General features: G+C 30.0%; 1 protein-coding gene across 5 annotated transcripts in view; it reads left to right on the top strand.

Moving 5' to 3' along the window:
• The window catches only part of LOC108768399 (monocarboxylate transporter 3), a 32,318-nt gene that overhangs the window by 4,699 nt on the left and 10,061 nt on the right, over nucleotides 1-17,558 (top strand). For 4 of the 5 annotated variants that reach the window (XM_018518809.1, XM_018518808.1, XM_018518811.1 and 1 more), the window contains one exon: nucleotides 16,294-16,435. In XM_018518809.1, the coding sequence (XP_018374311.1) occupies nucleotides 16,310-16,435 (126 nt within the window). In that variant the 5' untranslated portion in view covers nucleotides 16,294-16,309. Of the gene's footprint in view, nucleotides 1-3,629; nucleotides 3,852-16,293; nucleotides 16,436-17,558 lie in introns of those variants that run through there. The other variant, XM_018518807.1, reaches the window with a different exon arrangement.

The following is a 17,558-nucleotide window of genomic DNA, read 5'->3' as shown; positions in this document are numbered from 1 at the left end:
AATTGTTTTATTATATTCTATTATTTGAATAAAAATTGTTAGTAAGACAAATGCTTCTAGCAATAATAAAATAAATTAAAGGATTTTGCAGGACTATTTAAAAATTTAGTTAGATCTAAAAATTTAGTATCTAAAAATTTAGTTATAGAAATCTGCAAATAAATTTTTTATCTCATCAAAATAATTATGTACAACTTTTTGCAGCACTGTCATCAAGCGTAATTTTGATGATCCAACAAAATTATTTTCAGATCTGTATCTAGCTAAATTTTTGGATACTTTAACAAAACCATTTTTTTGTGTATATACGTAATCTTTTTTTAATTTAATCCATTTCTGTAGTTATTTTTAGTATCTTGAAAAGAACATTTTGCAATATAAAATTTCCGCATGAAAGTTCCTGAAATTTTACGTGTCTGAGAAATTCAGAGAATTCTATAAATCCATAATAGAAATATTAGAAATTTTATATTCTATTTTTTATATTAAATTCTATTTTACGTGTATTTTATTGTGTACGTAGCTTACTATTTCCTTTCTCGTTCGCTCGTTGTTTTATAGCTTACAAACGACCTAATTAATAATTATGTAATGTAACGCACGTCGTTTGATACAATGGATACTATCTGCCTACAATGAAATGTAGTATAATTCATTCAAGCGACGAGGCGATCGCGCGATTTCTGAAAGCCGTACAACTTAGTGCACGTTCGACACGCATACCTAATGTTAAATTTTACATAATCAGAAAGGGTACATAAAATATATGCGTACACATTGTGGTCAAGGGGATTACGGTGCGTTTCGTTTCATTTAGTTATACACAGTGTACTTGATCGAATTCGAGGGAGGCATATTTGCAATCTATGTGTGCCTTCCAATAAGCGACACAGTGCAACACAGTGATCATGTCATCTTCGTTTAACATTGGCAAACAACAAGGATGTAATAATCCGTTGTGTCACACCGTGTTACTTATGTCACTTGTTGAAAGGCACACTATAATAAGCGTGGACACGCGTAGCAACATCTACGTACATTCGTGCGTGCCGCAGAATGAGAAACCTGAAACGGTAAAATTTAAACTTGACACTTGACACTGATTGTGAGCTTTCCAATTGAATCGTGATAGTGAAAGAAAAGGTATAATTTTTTTATAATTTTTAAACTATCATTTGAAAAATTAGAAAATACGTACATATATATAAGATGTCCTAAAATTCGCGATTTAAAATATTACAACAAAAAATATTTTTCAGAAAATTAAATAATAAAATGATTTGTAAAGTTTTGTTTTAAACAATAGTTTCTCAGATATGAGAGATATATGACATATTTTAATATGGCCAATTACAGACAACGTTCAGATGATCACTTGTACTTTTTAAATTTCTTGGAATAAAATTTCATTCACTCTAAAGGAGCAAAAATACTGTCACTATTGAAAAAGAGTGAAAATATTTGCATTTTTGAATAAGGCCCAGTTTCACAATTCACGGTTAACTCTTAACCGAGGTTCAACTTATTTGTCATCTTTTTCCAATTCTAGAATTGAAAAGAATTAATAAATAAGTTGAACTTCGGTTAAGAGTTAACCGTCAGTTGTGAAACTGGGCCTAAGAGTGGCAGATTCTTACTCTTTTTTTTTAAATGAGATTTCATTCTTTTGGAATGAGATTTCTTTCCTTTGGAGTGAATCTCACTCGAAAGATTGAAATCTCACTCCAAAAGAGTAAAACCTGCCACTTATTTTATTTTTTTTCTATTATATAATTTTTCTGTTAAGAAATGTTACAATAACAATAAGTATTATCGCTATTAAGTTACATAATTACATTTGTATTTCCTTTATAATTTTACTCATGTAATAACACACATAAAAGATACTTTATATTTAAAAAATAAAGAAACAGTTAAAAAGAAAAATATTTTGGGTATTCTGATGAATTACGTTGTAACATTTTTTTTCTTAGCTATGATAAAAATTTATTAAAAACAATCATTGTTCTTTCCGCTACGAAACACGCAGCAATGAATTAATTGATCTAGTTAAAATTCAGTAACGTTCGCGTAATCAGTGAGCGATATCAGCGACACGTAGAATAAGTAGATGATGCCATTTGGATTTTTGGTGACCTCTTTTAGAGTCACTCACATCGATTGATTTATAACATTTCTCGCATACAACGTTCTGCGAAAAATAAATATCTTTTACAATGCCAAATATGTATTTTTCTTCGTTTTCCTGATTTTTGTCCACGGAACGATGTGATTTACAATCACTTATTTTCATATAATTCCCGAGGATATATCAAAGTATACATAAGAGATAATATAAATGGTTATTAAAATTTAAGACAATCAGATATAAACGTGATAAACGATAATTTACTGCCGAGGTGACGATTTCAACGTGCTGAATTTTCGGTATCGAAACTTTCTACAATTGTTACATCATACCGGACGCCGTCGCGACAAGACGTGCAAAATGATATTAGCCGTCTGCGTTCCAGTGTGTATTCAAAAATGCACTTGTACTATTTAAGGTATAATTATGATTGAATAGGAGGTATAATTATCAATCGCAAACTTACAGCAAAGCTTCAGTTTATCGCTAACCAAATTTCACACCTCAATTATTTAAAGATTGTACGTTTCTTTGTACGAGAAAGCAAATAAAAACAAGATTTATTTCTTAATCATGTTTTCACTTAGTGCTAATTTATTAGTTTGTCAATCAGACGTATATATTTCGAAAAAGAAGTTATAATTCTTTGACAAAAAGTTCGTACAATGGAAAGAATATTTTTACTAATATATTTAAAAATTTAGACAGATATAGATCTGAAAATAATTTTTTTGGATTATCATAATTATGTAGAAAATTCAAGTTTGATGAGAAATATTGTAACAAGTTTTGACATTTTGCTCTCATCGTTTAAGTTTCCTATATTATTTTGATAATTCAAAAAAATTATTTTCAGATCTGTATTTGGCTAAATTTTTAACTTTACCTAATTTTTAAATACAATACTTCACTGCAAAAAAAATGTATTACATTTTAATAAATATTTATTTGTACATTTAGTAAATATTTAGTACTATTATACATTTATAAATTATATACGATTATATAATTATATAATTATATAATTATATACTATTATAAATATTTAGTACTATTATACATTTATTTGGTACAAAAATCATGAATTTGATTTAAATGTCATCTTTTTTACTGAATAAATATTTATTTATTATAACTAAAATAATTGTTTAGTTAGTATTTTTCAAACAAATATTAAAATTTAATAAATTTTTTTCAGTGTTCAGCAAAATCGTTCGAGAATGCTTGTTCTTTTAATTGATCAGCTAAAATATTGAAAGAAATCCCGAAAAAAAAAACCGACGAGTTTCGTATCGCTTTGATATCGCGATCTGAAATTGTCGCTAACGCATATCGTACACTTTAGCCGCGAAGAAGCGTCGGGGAACATTCACGAGGGAGAAGAGAGCACACGAAAAGATATCCCACCAATATCTGAATCGGCGGTATCGACGGCAGAGCATAGTCTCGATTCCTCCACTTTGAAACGGGCCAATCTCGCATCCCGTCGTTATCGCTAAAACGACTGCGAACCCGTGGAGCACACCCGGTATAACGAAGTCGCGACAGTTGCAGACCTTCCGTTCAAGTCACATCGCGCGCGGCTCTTTAGTACACGCGTACGCACGCACATATGCACACGCGCGCGCGCGGCGTGTCTTGCCTACGAGATCTCCTTTTCCTCTCGACAAGCTGGAATTGTTGAATTCACATCGGTGACAGTGCGACTTCGGCGGGACCAGAGGTAACGTGACTCGATTTTTAAGCCGATCGCGTTCCGCCTAGTTGTATCGCAAAAACGAGACGAAAGCCAAAAAGTGCGTTGGAGTGTTTTTGGATGGGAGACGCATGATTGCGGGCACGAGAGTCACAGCACCTGGTGCCTAAAGCATTTTTCTACTGTAGAAGCGTTATGAGTGGCTCTTGTCCAATCGTGATGTGTCCATTTGATACCTGTCCTTTTTTTGGATTAAACGTGAGAAAGGATGATGGATCTGGATGAACCACGTGGAACGCGGTCTATCTACGCAAGCGGTTCCCGCGCTCATCAGGATGCGCAAGCGCACGTGGCGAACGCGCCTCCGCGCGTAAATGCGCGTGTTTCTTTTTCCGGTGAACCTCGACCGCGGAAAATCGATGACGAAAAAGCGACATCCGAGTTAGCTATTAATTATGCGACATACTCGCCGATTGCGTCGACAGGCACGAACGTTTTTGTACAACCGTTTGGAACACTTATTAAATTCAGCAGCGATCGGTTATCATCGGAAAATATATGATCTAATTAGTGACGCGAAACACTTAGATGCAAATACCCTATTTGGTATCTATTGCTATATTTGGGTAACTTTTATGGAGCAAGGAAACACTGATATACTGAGAATAGAGCATTTTTTATGTCATCGGTGCTAAGAGCGAGTGGTGGGAAAAGTCAATGTCGTCATCGGAAAGGTCACGCTTTAACATCTAAGATCTTCAGGCAGAACCTTTTAAATTTCATTAATATTTTAGACTGCTTCCTCCGCGCTTCTATAACTGTTAGGTAAAAAGTTAAGGAATTAAGAATTAATATTTGCGAATTTTAGATTATTTCTAAGTCCGACACGTGGTATTTTGTACGACGATAAAAAAAGATATCATTTTTCTCAACCGCTTTCCACTCCTTTCCGTAGGAAATTTTATAATACGCTTTATTAATCATTTTTAATTGGTTCAGAGATATCTCCTTTAACGAGAAAATAAATAAAATACCTTTACGTTGATATGATAAATGGCCTAAAAGTTTCCGAATACTAAATAACGTGTCAAGAGTGGTTAATGATATCACGAGAAGTAATTATTACATTGCATATCTAGTGACAGAGTTCATCAGTATAGTTATCAATTAACATATAATATATCTTTGCTACTGTATATTGTGAAAGTGTGATCTGCTCTCTATAGTTATTTTTAGAGCCAAAGTATTTTTATACCAACGCATGGCGGTGCAACGGCTTGAGGATCTCGAGAATCCGATGTAGAGTTTACATTGCAGAAAATTTAAATACAATGCAATGAGATAAATTACGAGTCGCGAAATCCTCTCTGTCCTATCATTTTAAAGAAAAAATTTTTGTTGAAAATAATCGATATAGTTTCTGATCTTATTTATATCTTAGATTTTATTTTTAAAAAATAAAGGTTTGTAATAAATTTGGAATATAATTTTTTGCACTTTTTGATTTTATTTTTTAAAAAAAGTAGTATGACAATAATGTTTAAAAAAACATTTTTTATGTTATATTTGTAATTGACGCAGAGATTTCATATATTTTTTGAAAAAATTATATATCTGAATTGAATAAAATAATACAATTTTCTGATATCATTATTTTTTAAATGAAAATATAACAGAAACTTGTATGAACTTAACATCCAAATTTTTGCTTGTATGTGTAATAATTCTTTAATAATAAATTGAATTATTTGCATCTTACCTATTTAAATATATTATTTCTAAGTTATCTATTTAAAAAGCTCGAAATAAGACACGATACCGTTAAATTGCCTTAATAATAAATAATCTAAACATTGCGTTTTTAATTTGCATTTGTATTTATCTTAACTTTTATATATTTTATTCTATTAAATATAACAATCTTTAGGGATGTGTTAAAAATAACAAAATCTCGCGCAAATGGAATTATTTGGTTGCACGAATAGCTTACCGTGAAAACCGAATGGGTGACCGTGAAAAAGTAATGGTTTCGAGCGAAAATTTTTTTTGCAAGACGCAGGTGTCCAGTAGAAGGTTTCATGAATTTGAAATGTGTCCTCGCGTGCAGGTGTTTTTTTCAATACTGTAGTTCTAGACTGTAGAGTTTGATCGGAATGTCGAAACGCAAGATTGTGACTAAGGAATTAAGAAGATCGTAGATATCTTTAATATAGTAAGGATATATGTCATCCGATTCCCTCTCTGTAATAGATGCGAATTTTTTAAATTTCCTTTTTATATGTCGAGTCTCGATACGTGAGGAATTTGAAAATTAATTACACTTGGAGGTCTTTTATTTAATTGATGTTTCTTTCGCACGCACCTGATAATTCTGTTGCACCACATGTCATTTTATTCTGCATAACATGCTTAAAAAGATACGATGACTGAAAACAAAAACAAGAGGCTAAATTTAGAGACGAACGAAATTCTCGTAAAGGATCCAAACGACATGATTAATTTGTCAATATTAGTAAATATTACACAAACACACACACACACACACACACACACACACACACACACACACACACACACACACAGAAAGAAAAGATTGGCTGAATATAGCATAGCATTTTTAATTGATTGCAGCAGCCAATTTTTGGTTGCGTTAGCTTATCCTATACTAACATTGCAGATAGGCTAAAGCAACCAAAAATTGGCTGCAACAAAAAATTGGCTGTTGCAGACAATTAAAAATGTTAGGCCATATTTTACCATCTAATAGGCCATATTTTACCATCTAATTTGTAATTCTACAGCAGCCAATCCTTTTTTTCAGTGTTTTGATGAAAAATAAAGCTAGCTTCGATTTATAAATTTGAATATTTTAAAAATTATATACTCTATATATACTCATATATTATATATATGTGTATATATATGTATATAATCATATATACAATTCATTTATACGTTTGCAATATTTCAAAATGCTTTTTCACATTAAAATTTTTTTTTAAAAGTACTCTTTTTTTTAAATATATAGGTATATATATAAGATTATTTATAGATTGTATACAATCTATCATTGAATAAATAATAACGCATGATATATTTTTTTGACGTAAGAGCACAAAAATTTCTCGTTTCTCAATAGTAAAATATTTCATATTTAATATTAAATTATTAATTTATTTAAAAATGGAAAAGGATTGAGGCCAATGAAACAAGCAACAATAAAATATCACAGTATTAAAATGCATATATTATATTTCAATTGTTTTAACTAAAATAAAACGTTTTGACTTAACTTATCATGAGTCTGCCTCGAATGCTAATACAAAAATGTAATATTTATTAGATTATACATGTCGTAATTTTAATAATATATTTTAATATTGTGATCTTATTGTTGCTCGTTCTATTGGCTTTTATCCTTTTTATTTTTAATACACTAAATAATTATTATTTATTTATTTAATGTCGATATTATTATACTGGTGTATCAGTTATGCTCAAAAAGAATGAGTTTGAAATTATCTACATTGATAGATTATTTGATAAATCTCTTTAAAACTAGTAGCAAATTCGATTGAATGCACTCAGTGCGTATTGATGTACATTAAAGCGTACACAAATTGACGTAAAGATAGTTTAATATAAATATAGAAACCGATTAAATTGTGAAATCATCAATATATTTTATTGTAGTGTTAAATAAAATATGTATTTTATGATTCAAAATATTGCATTTCATTTTTACTCAGATTAAATCAGTGTGCAACAGCTTTAATGTGCACCAGTGTGCATTAGTGCGTCCAACTCCGCGAATTTATTATAAATCTCAAATTTCGAATCGTTAAAGAGTGCGCAACATTTACGAGCTGTATTGAAAAAGCTGCAGACAAACTGTAGCAACATTTTTTATTCCACCGCGTCACCATAACTGCATTATAAAGTTTCCGTCTAATCTGCACGTTTGAAAAAATCTTTTATGATTCGTCATCAGCAGGAAACAAAGACCAGAAAGGACACACTGGAAAACGACGCGGACGTGAGAAACAGAAACGTGGTTTATTGGCCTGTTTGTGACTATTTCTGTAGCACTTTAATCCGGCTTTCCGACGTGCATTATCACGAGACACGAATATATTGCCAGCAGATAAATGTAGATCGAAAACGTAAAATAAGTTCTCGTAAACTTTGGCCTTTAACTACATGGTTCGATATTTTTTTTCATCGACAGTAAGATGAAAAATGTAATGTCAAATGAGTTCAGAATGTCAACGAGCTATAATCCTACCCTTAAAAGAGAAAAATGAAAGTGACGTTTTGTTTATTTTTCTACGCTAAAACACTAAATTGTAAATACAGATATATAACAGCGTTATCATCGAAATTTTATCATTTTTGCTCTCTTTTTATTATCTATGCTCCGCCGTGATTTATTTCTTACATCTTATTCACGACACGAAATGAGTCAATGGAATTCCGATCAATCAACAAATTCGGAGTAATTTTCGACGGTACAATGAGACACATTAACAGAATTTAAAGACCTAACATGAGATAGATAAAAACCGCGGCGCTTCCGAGTTATTATTAACATATCTACTTAGGAAGTGACTGAAACTTTTTGCAGACGAGTAAAATAATCAATATACAATCATGTTTTTTTATTTTAATTTAGTTGAAATTATTATACATTTTTGCAATGCAACCTTTGTCGAAGTTTGTCTGGTTACGAAATTTGAAATTTTTCCACTTTAGGGAAAAATTTCGCAATAAATCTCGTAATGTTGAAATATAATCGTGCAATATTATCGTCAATAATTTACTAACCACCCGCAAAGAATCTATCTCGATATCGCTAAGATTTTTGTAACAATATTTGCGAAATTCCGGAGAACGATTAGAACGCCGCTCTCGCGATAATTATATTATTGCAAATATGCAGCGATAGCGTCGGCATGTAAATATCAATATTTATCGATATGCGATTGAGCGAACGGAAATCGGATTTTTGCTATCTTTACGTTATATCGTCACGTTTACATGCGGAAAAATTGAGCGAGTGAAGGTGTGGAATAACAATGATGCGGAAAGAGTCAGACCGTGGAAGGCAGAAATACCTTTTATCATTGTAAAGTCGTTTGCTGTACCTGGAGGGGACACAATTCCTAGTGTGTATTATGCAATCCATTAAAAAACATTTTATCTCTCGTGAATGCCGAGCAATTTAAACATATCGCGGATCTAGGAAATAATTTACTTCGTTTTTAATTTCCCCGATACTCAATTAGTCGTTCAAACGAAAGATCTTGTGAAAATCTATAGGGTCATAAAGTAAGCTTGTGGTGAGTAAATGACTTTTAGACACTAATAATAAGATATTGCTCGCAAATGCTTTTTTTGTAGTATTTTATGGTGAAAAAGTAACGACTCTTCTTTAAATAATTATTGAAATATCTCTGTTTGAGTACCGAGATATATTTGAAAGTAGTGTAATCGCCTCATTGTTTCGCTTATAGATTTATGAAAGTACTTATTAAAATTTATATAATTTATGTAATTTAAATTTATATAAATTATATTAATTATGTAATTCATATCTCTAATAAAATTTATATAATTTATCTTTAAAAAGTACTTCAGAAAATATCACAATAATTCTAATAAATGATACAGTGCAAATCAATGAAACATTTTAAGATAACCATATAATATAAATAAGAGAATTAAGATAAATTAAATAATCCTGTTATGATCCATATTGATTTCTATATTTACAGATCAAAGTTCTATTGTTTATCAGATAAACAAGATATTTTATGAAATAATATTTATTTCTTAAAGTTTTGGAATAATATCATTAAATAGATAAAGGAGAAGAACTACTTTGTGCAAAAAGAATACATATTGTTATTATAGATACAATATCGCATTTATGCGCTAATTACTTCTTGCCGACTTCCGCGGTAATTACTTCGGTTACCAATAAAAATATATTGGCGCTGCACTTTGCATTCGCGATTACATTACAATATATTACTTCGTTCCACTTATAAATCGATTGATCACAATACCGTATTGTTATTCTTCGGCGTTAAAAGCACACAAATTAATGAGATACGTTTCGCGTGTCGGAAACGTAGTGCATATCTTCTTTATTCTAGAAAGATACAATAACTTGTGTACTTCAGTTTACGTGCTCCTGTTTCTTAGACAAGCTTCTCTTCACAATTATCACTCTGACTGGATGTTGATCTATTCATTACCCCCTTACGAGTGATAATTCCCTTTGAAGTGGCAGTAATTTATTGCCGATCGATAAGTCGCAATCGCTTCACGTGGCGATTATGACTTTGCGTAAAATCGCGGAGCTTTATTGGCACTTTATCTGGTAAAAAGTAACAGGATATCTGCTCACTTGACAGTTACTCTTACGGGCATAATTTATCAGCGTGTTAACAGAATTGCATTGTCCGTTGCGCGTCGATAATGATTTATCTTGGTATTTGAAGAGTTAATCATCGGTTCTTGCAAAAACTACCCTCGTTTCTGTAGCAGCGATTATTACGAGCAATTGTTATGGAGACGTGTTTGAGTTGGCGATTATCTCGTTTCATAATTTTTCCTCTGTCCTAATTACGCGCTTCTTTGTTACAAATAACGCCTGGATCTTTGCGTTAAAGCATCACATTGATATCTCACGCGTATATGTAAATGTGTGACATACGTATATACACTTTGCTTCATCAATGTAAATCTTTGCAAACCGAATTTTGTAACAAGTAAAGCAGTAAAAGCGTGGAGTAAATAAACTGTGTGATAAATAGTCTACAAAATTATTCGAGAGAAGCAAACTCAATCATGATAGAAAACTTAGTCTATTATGCAATGTCACTCATCGATATAATATGCAAATAGTACGATAATAATCTATATCTTATCTACTTATCTAATCGAAAATAAGTCTGTTGTGTTACTGATTGTATCTGAAATAGCACAGCCGATGAATAAGTCATAATCTGGATTTTACATAGTTGTATACCTAATTAGTTTCATAAATCGATCACATGTAGTCTCATAATGCTGATCAGAACAGGAATCAGAAAATATTCTGCTAATTATACGATTAGATTAATGGTGGGAGACACAGTTTAGTATCTATATCAATGTCCAAGTAAAAAATATATAACGTTTATATAAATATAAATAAATAATTTAATACTGTATATACAATATCTATATAGCATATCATATAATAAGTAATAAAATATTAAAGATATATAATAATTAAGATATAGTAAAGATATATTAATATAAAATATTATTATATATACTTTTGTTTTCTATTGTTATATTGAAAATTTAAGGACATTTAATTATATTTATTTAAATAGAAATATCTGTATTAAAAAAAATTTTATCGATGACCAAAATCGTCATTGTGATCAGATAGAATCTATCAAGGACAGCAAGAAAACAATATTGCAGTTTCTACTACCGAATTTACTTTCTCCTTTTTCAGATCATTGCAGATAATAAAATAAGCGAAGTCAGCTAAAAATAAATGTATCAGTTATCCATTAGGAAAGTTTACACGATTCTGTTTGCGTGATAATTGTTGAAGCTGTGCATAATACAATTTTTTGCAAGTAGCATGTATATGCGCGTAAGATGAGGTCATAATTTTTAATCGTTTTTGATACTATATCTGAGACACAGACAGCATAATCACATGTATATTGCAAGGCGCCATAAAAAGTAAAAAAAGGAAAAAATGAGAAAGAGAAGGAGTTGACGCAATCGGTCAAGCAATGAAACTGGTATCGAATATTTAAGAATGCTCTGAATTAAAGTTATTTGTATGTTGTATAAGATATAAATATTTTGCTTAAACATCTTCTCAATCACAGCAAACAATATTTTTTAAATATATTTTTAATATTAATATATCTATCTAATTGGATTTGAGCTAGCTTATCTTATCATCGATTTATAAGACAAACTCGAGATTTACAAGATAGATTCGGTATTTTAAATGTGTAAAACATTATTATAATTATAATTTCCATTGACTTTTTGTAAATATCTATTCAATCAATAAGTAAAACTTGAATGATTTTGATTGTTTTAATCCTTTTTTATTTAATCGTATAGGGTATAAATTTATCTCGAATTATGTTCTCTGTGTATGTGAGATTGAAAATTTTTTGATTAATTTACTATTTATACTTTCTTAATCACAAATGAGCCAACTTTGTCACTAAGAATCAATAAACTGCAAGCAATTGAAATTATAGATCTCAAGAATTAAGAAAAAAAATAAATAAATAGTAAAACATTTAGTAATATTTTTACTAAATTTTCTTCATTAATTCTAAGATTAGTTTTGAAAATATCTAATAATGATTAATTAAAGATTAATTCACGCGTCATCAAACAATAATTTCCCGATAAAGAAATCAATTAATCAAATTCTCGATAACGAAAAATTTTGAATTAATTAAAGCATTTCTAAAAGTAAACTTGTTAACATAATGGCAAAACGGTTGATTGCGATAACGAAACTTTCAAAACCATCTAATCCTATAAATTCTGTTTATTCACTGTTCTTGATAACGAATTGCAATCTTAGCTATCGACTATATTGTCGCTATTAAATTCCAGAATTAACAACAATTAATGATGACACCAATAAACAATCAGCTCATGTAACATATCTTCAAGTAGCTCTTATCATTTAAACGTCTATCAAGTGTCATATAACGAAAACACTATGCCTGCGGTTGAATTTGAATACAAAGATCACGAAAAGCTGAATTTCGAAAGATCAAGGCGAGTCAAAACTACTACGAAAACTTACCGTCATGTGACCATCAAACAGTTCAACACTTCACTTTCATCGATAGTGAGAGAGAGAATTAACAATTAAATCACTCCTTTATCTTGATGTTATTACTTTGTATATGCACACGTGAGGAAAAGAAAGGGCTATTGTGTTAATATGAAGAAAATGGCGGACTTGCCTTTGAGTCTTCTTACAATATCTTTTGGATGTTATGTAATGTAAGATGTTTCAGATAGCGTAATGCAAAGAGATAATTTTTATCTATATTGGTATGATTTTGATTTAAACTAAGTAGATTTTCCTTGAGATAAATCGAAAATATTAAGTCGGTATAGAAAAATAATGTCGGTTTTCTGTGTTTTATTGTACTATTAAGATTTCTGATTATTACTAAGAGCAGCTGTAAATTCATTAAAAAATAATAAAAATTTAAATTTAAAAAAAGATTTTAAAGCCTGAAATCTCTACTTTTGAATGGTTACTATATTTTTTGAGTTTATGTGAATTTGGTAATTTTTACATATAGAAAACTACCAGCTAAAAAAATGAAAAATTTTCTTCTTACTTTGTAAGTATGTCACGTGCCAAAAAAAAATTGAGAAAATTTTTGACTATCTAACGTGAAAGTTCGAACTTTTCCCTACAAAATCATTTTTTAAATATGTTTCTACGATTTTTTGTTCCTGAGTTACTCGCGGATTAAGTAAAAGGAGCATTCTGAATTTGATTGTTTTTTCATTCCGTTAAAAATCATTATATCGCAATAAAAAAAAAGTAGATTCTTAAAGCTGAAACTTTGCTCTATCGAATGGTATAATCGCAAATATTGCAGAATATATTGGAAAAGGAAACCATCATTTTATAATACGGAAAATCGACATTATTTTCCTACCGACCTAATACTTGTCGTATTTTGTCATAATTATCTTCGATTTTACTCCTATAATAAAAAAATATCATATTTTGCAATTTTAACAAAACTGACCAAGGAAAATCGACCATTTGTAAATAATTGCTTTTTTATCATTACTATAACTTTTTTCTTAATGTAATTACATCATTTATTTCATGAACATATTGTATATTCGAGCATGCCATAAAACGACATGCAATCTGTTTGTGAAATCTATATATCTAATCTTTTTTAAAAAAATGAATTTAAACTGATTGGACGTTGATGCGAATGACAGGAATCACACACTCAAGTTCTATTGCATTACGATACAGTAGATATACGTCGCTTAAATTATTCATGTTATTTTAGAGAAGCATTCCTTCGAATCAGATTAATCCTGGGCACTTATTCTCAGTGGAATTGTGGAATGTTATTGTAAAATTTTGCAAAAAGAATATAAAGTTAGTAAGAGATTCTTATGTATTAATAAGACGATGCGTAATTTATCAAGACATTTTTTTTTAGTTTATCGTCCATTTCAAACAAAACTGTCGTAATAGATATCACTGTATAATAGATAAACATTGGGGACAAAAACATCGCATTAGCAAATCGATTACAAGATGTAATATCTTCATTTTTGCAATAGTACTCGAGAAAAACAAATGTTTTATTAATAAATTTCAAAATGTAATAATGATTACGCAAATCATAATAAAATAAGTGGCGGGCCATATTTGTTAATTCCTATTCTAGTCGCTAAATGTGATCTTCTTTAAGTTTTCATTAATATATAGAGTAAACGAGAGTAACCACTTAATGTAATCGTGGGACAGAATTCTCGAAATCATTATAAAATTTATATAAAATCTCTATATATAATCCGATAATTATATATGCAACCACGAGAAATCATTGTATAATATTAAATAAAATCGTATATTTTACCAAATTACTTCATAGTAGTGAAAAAAATTATTTGTAATCAGATGAAATCATGTAATCTGTGGGACAATATTTCAGCTAGTGGTTACCCCCTTGAGAGTAAATTTGTGGGTAAAATGGCCATCTTTAAAATGCAAAAAACATACTTTAATTTTTGTTATCTTTAATAGTGTTATATTGGTGTATCTTTTCCATATGGCGGAATCGTTAAATATAACTTATATTAACGGCTATTAAAAATAATTTAAAAAAATGATTTTTGTATTTTAAAGATGGCCATGTTACCCAAGTTTACCCTACACTTATAGAGAAAAAGACAATAGTAGCAATTTTAAAAAGTCTTAAAAGTGACAACCATACAAATTTTGTATATGTAATTAGTATACATAACAAGTAAGAAAATAATTTAGATTCTCTATGTTTATTAGTATACATTATATATAATTATAATAATTACATAACAATATTATATATAATAAATAGATAAATTTTTTATAATTATTGCAAATAGAAAATAATTGATTAAACTATGTACATTAGTTTATTCAACTATATACATTTATTCTACATATAAATCTTATTATAGTATAATTGTTACCTTTATAAGTTAACTACACTAAAAGATCAAATTTTGCTGAAGTATTTAAACATTTAGATAGATACAGCTCTAAAAAATATTTTTATTGGACTATCAAAATAATTATATATATAATGAATTCAAACCCGATAACCAATGCAGCTAAAAGCACTGGTTTTTGTGCAAGAATTTAACATCTTAGCAATCAGTTTAAACGTCCTATATAATTATTTTGATAATTCAATAAAATTATTTACAGATCTCTCTGTATCGAGCTAAATTTTTAAATATTTAGCGAAACCATTCTTTCCGTAGATCTACTATGTTTCTTTCAGAGTATAAGTCAAAGATATAAATAAAGCATGAACTGCGCCATCCATGCGTAAAATTAGTTGACAAAAACTAAAGAAAAAAGTAGGACGTAAAAAGACGACCTATCTCTATCTCTTTCTATTCAACCAATCACAATATCTTAGAAAGAGAAGGAGATTGGCTGTATTCATGCTTCCTTTCTCTCATTTTTGTTGACCACATTTGATGTACTATTTAGATACGGATGGTAAGGCCACGCTTTATGTCTTTGGTAAATCAAGTGTATCTTTACACAGTAAAAAATCGTGCGTCTATATGTAGAATTTTTCTTGTGTTACCACATTTTGATTATAACTTTAATGTAAAATCAACATACAACTGATATGTTATTATTTTTGTAATATTTTGATGTGTTAGATTCATGTCACCTTTCTAACTTAACAATTGCGTATGTCAATTAAAAATGGAATATTATTTTGAGTGTTTTTAATACAATTGTTTCAATTAATCTATATATCTCAAAGTCAATTTAATATCTAAGAATTTTTTCATTCACATTATACGAACAAAAATGTTTTATTAACATTTTCTTACGAGTTACTGCAACTACTCTTCTATGTACTCTACTTATTTTATATGTTAGTTTTAAATCATCCTTAAAGTCAAAATAACAAATATAAATGTAAAGTATTGTGTCAATTATTTAACATTACTAGTTCGTTAATAAATAACACAAGACGAATGAGTTACTTTAACTTAAAATTTAGAGTGGATCTCCTGGGACATGTAAAAAATGTTAAAATTAACATTTCCTTTTTTACTGTGTAACATCAGATTAGGTTTATCAACATTGTGTCTGCCTTCGTTGAATAGATTTTAAGTGATGTTTTGCGTGTTTTAGATATTCGGAAGGGACGATGTCAACGACGGTGGACAAAGTGGATGATCAGATTTCCGACGCTAAGCCGCAGCAAAATGGTCACGAGAATAACAAGAGCGAGGAGCTGCAGCTTGAGGATGTCAATGACAATAACAACGACGAGGTGATTTTCCGCGACATTTTCTCGCGTGTAGGTGCATCGAAATGCAGAAGATGCAAAAAATCGCGCCGTATTACTCGCGCAGCTGTCAGTCCTGTCTCCACGATCAGTACGCTCGCGTTGAGAGCGACGGACAGATCGTGTGCTGTAAAACTGCAAACGCGATATCGCTTTATTTGCGACACATAATGGACCCGATAGTAGTCGTTGTCTCGCTGTGGGTCATTCAGGGGCGGATACGCGTTCCCGACTGAATTTTTTTTATCTGTCTGTCTGGAAATTAACAACGCGAGCACGAACAACGCGGACGACGATAAAACTCCTCTTGATTTTTATACCGCGAATGACCGACAACACGTGCCGCTTTCTGCTCGAATAAGCTGGAACTTTCGGACAACAAATCTCTTTGAATTACACATATTCAATCGTGGAGAAAAGTACTTGTGTTATCAATGGAAATGAAAGCCGTTGTAATAATTTTCTGAATTGTAAGAAATACTTCACGTAATGATTTCGCTCTTTTCATGAAGTTGTATTTAAATTGATTCAGATTATTAGGAATAAATCGAATATGAATTAATAAGCGGATAAGTTTTTTATACATATTATAATATAATGGTGGTATGTAATTATAATGAACATACCATACACGAAAGAACATTTGCTAAATGTTTAAAAATTTAGTTAGCGATGTAGACTTGAAAATAATTTTGTTGGATCATCAAAATAATTATATAGGAAACTTAAACACGACGAGAGCAGTGCTGTAAAGTTTTGATATTCTAGCAAGCTTGAGCGCCCTACATACCTACTTTGATAATTCAATAAAGTTACTTTTTCAGATTTTTGTTTTTAAATTTTTAGATATTTCTTTTCATGTATTTTTCACAAATTCTTCTTTCAACTTTTTAAAAAACTTAAAAATATTAATTTTCTATTTGTGGAAATAAATTTGTATTAATTTTTTCCTTTAGATCTTATTACATAAAACATTATTTTATATCGAACCTACCGAAAGCAAATGCCGCCTGTGACAAGTCAACGTTTTTTGTGTACACGGTTTGACTACTGCCAGACTGAGAACTTTTAAAGTTTTGAGTCATGAAACGGCCGAAATACTAAAAAC

This window comes from Trachymyrmex cornetzi, unplaced genomic scaffold (genome assembly GCF_001594075.2).
Source record: "Trachymyrmex cornetzi isolate Tcor2-1 unplaced genomic scaffold, Tcor1.1 scaffold793, whole genome shotgun sequence".
NCBI classification, from domain to species: Eukaryota; Metazoa; Arthropoda; class Insecta; order Hymenoptera; family Formicidae; genus Trachymyrmex; species Trachymyrmex cornetzi.
The sequence above is the reverse complement of the archived record's forward strand: the minus strand, read 5'-3'. Positions and strand labels throughout refer to the sequence as shown.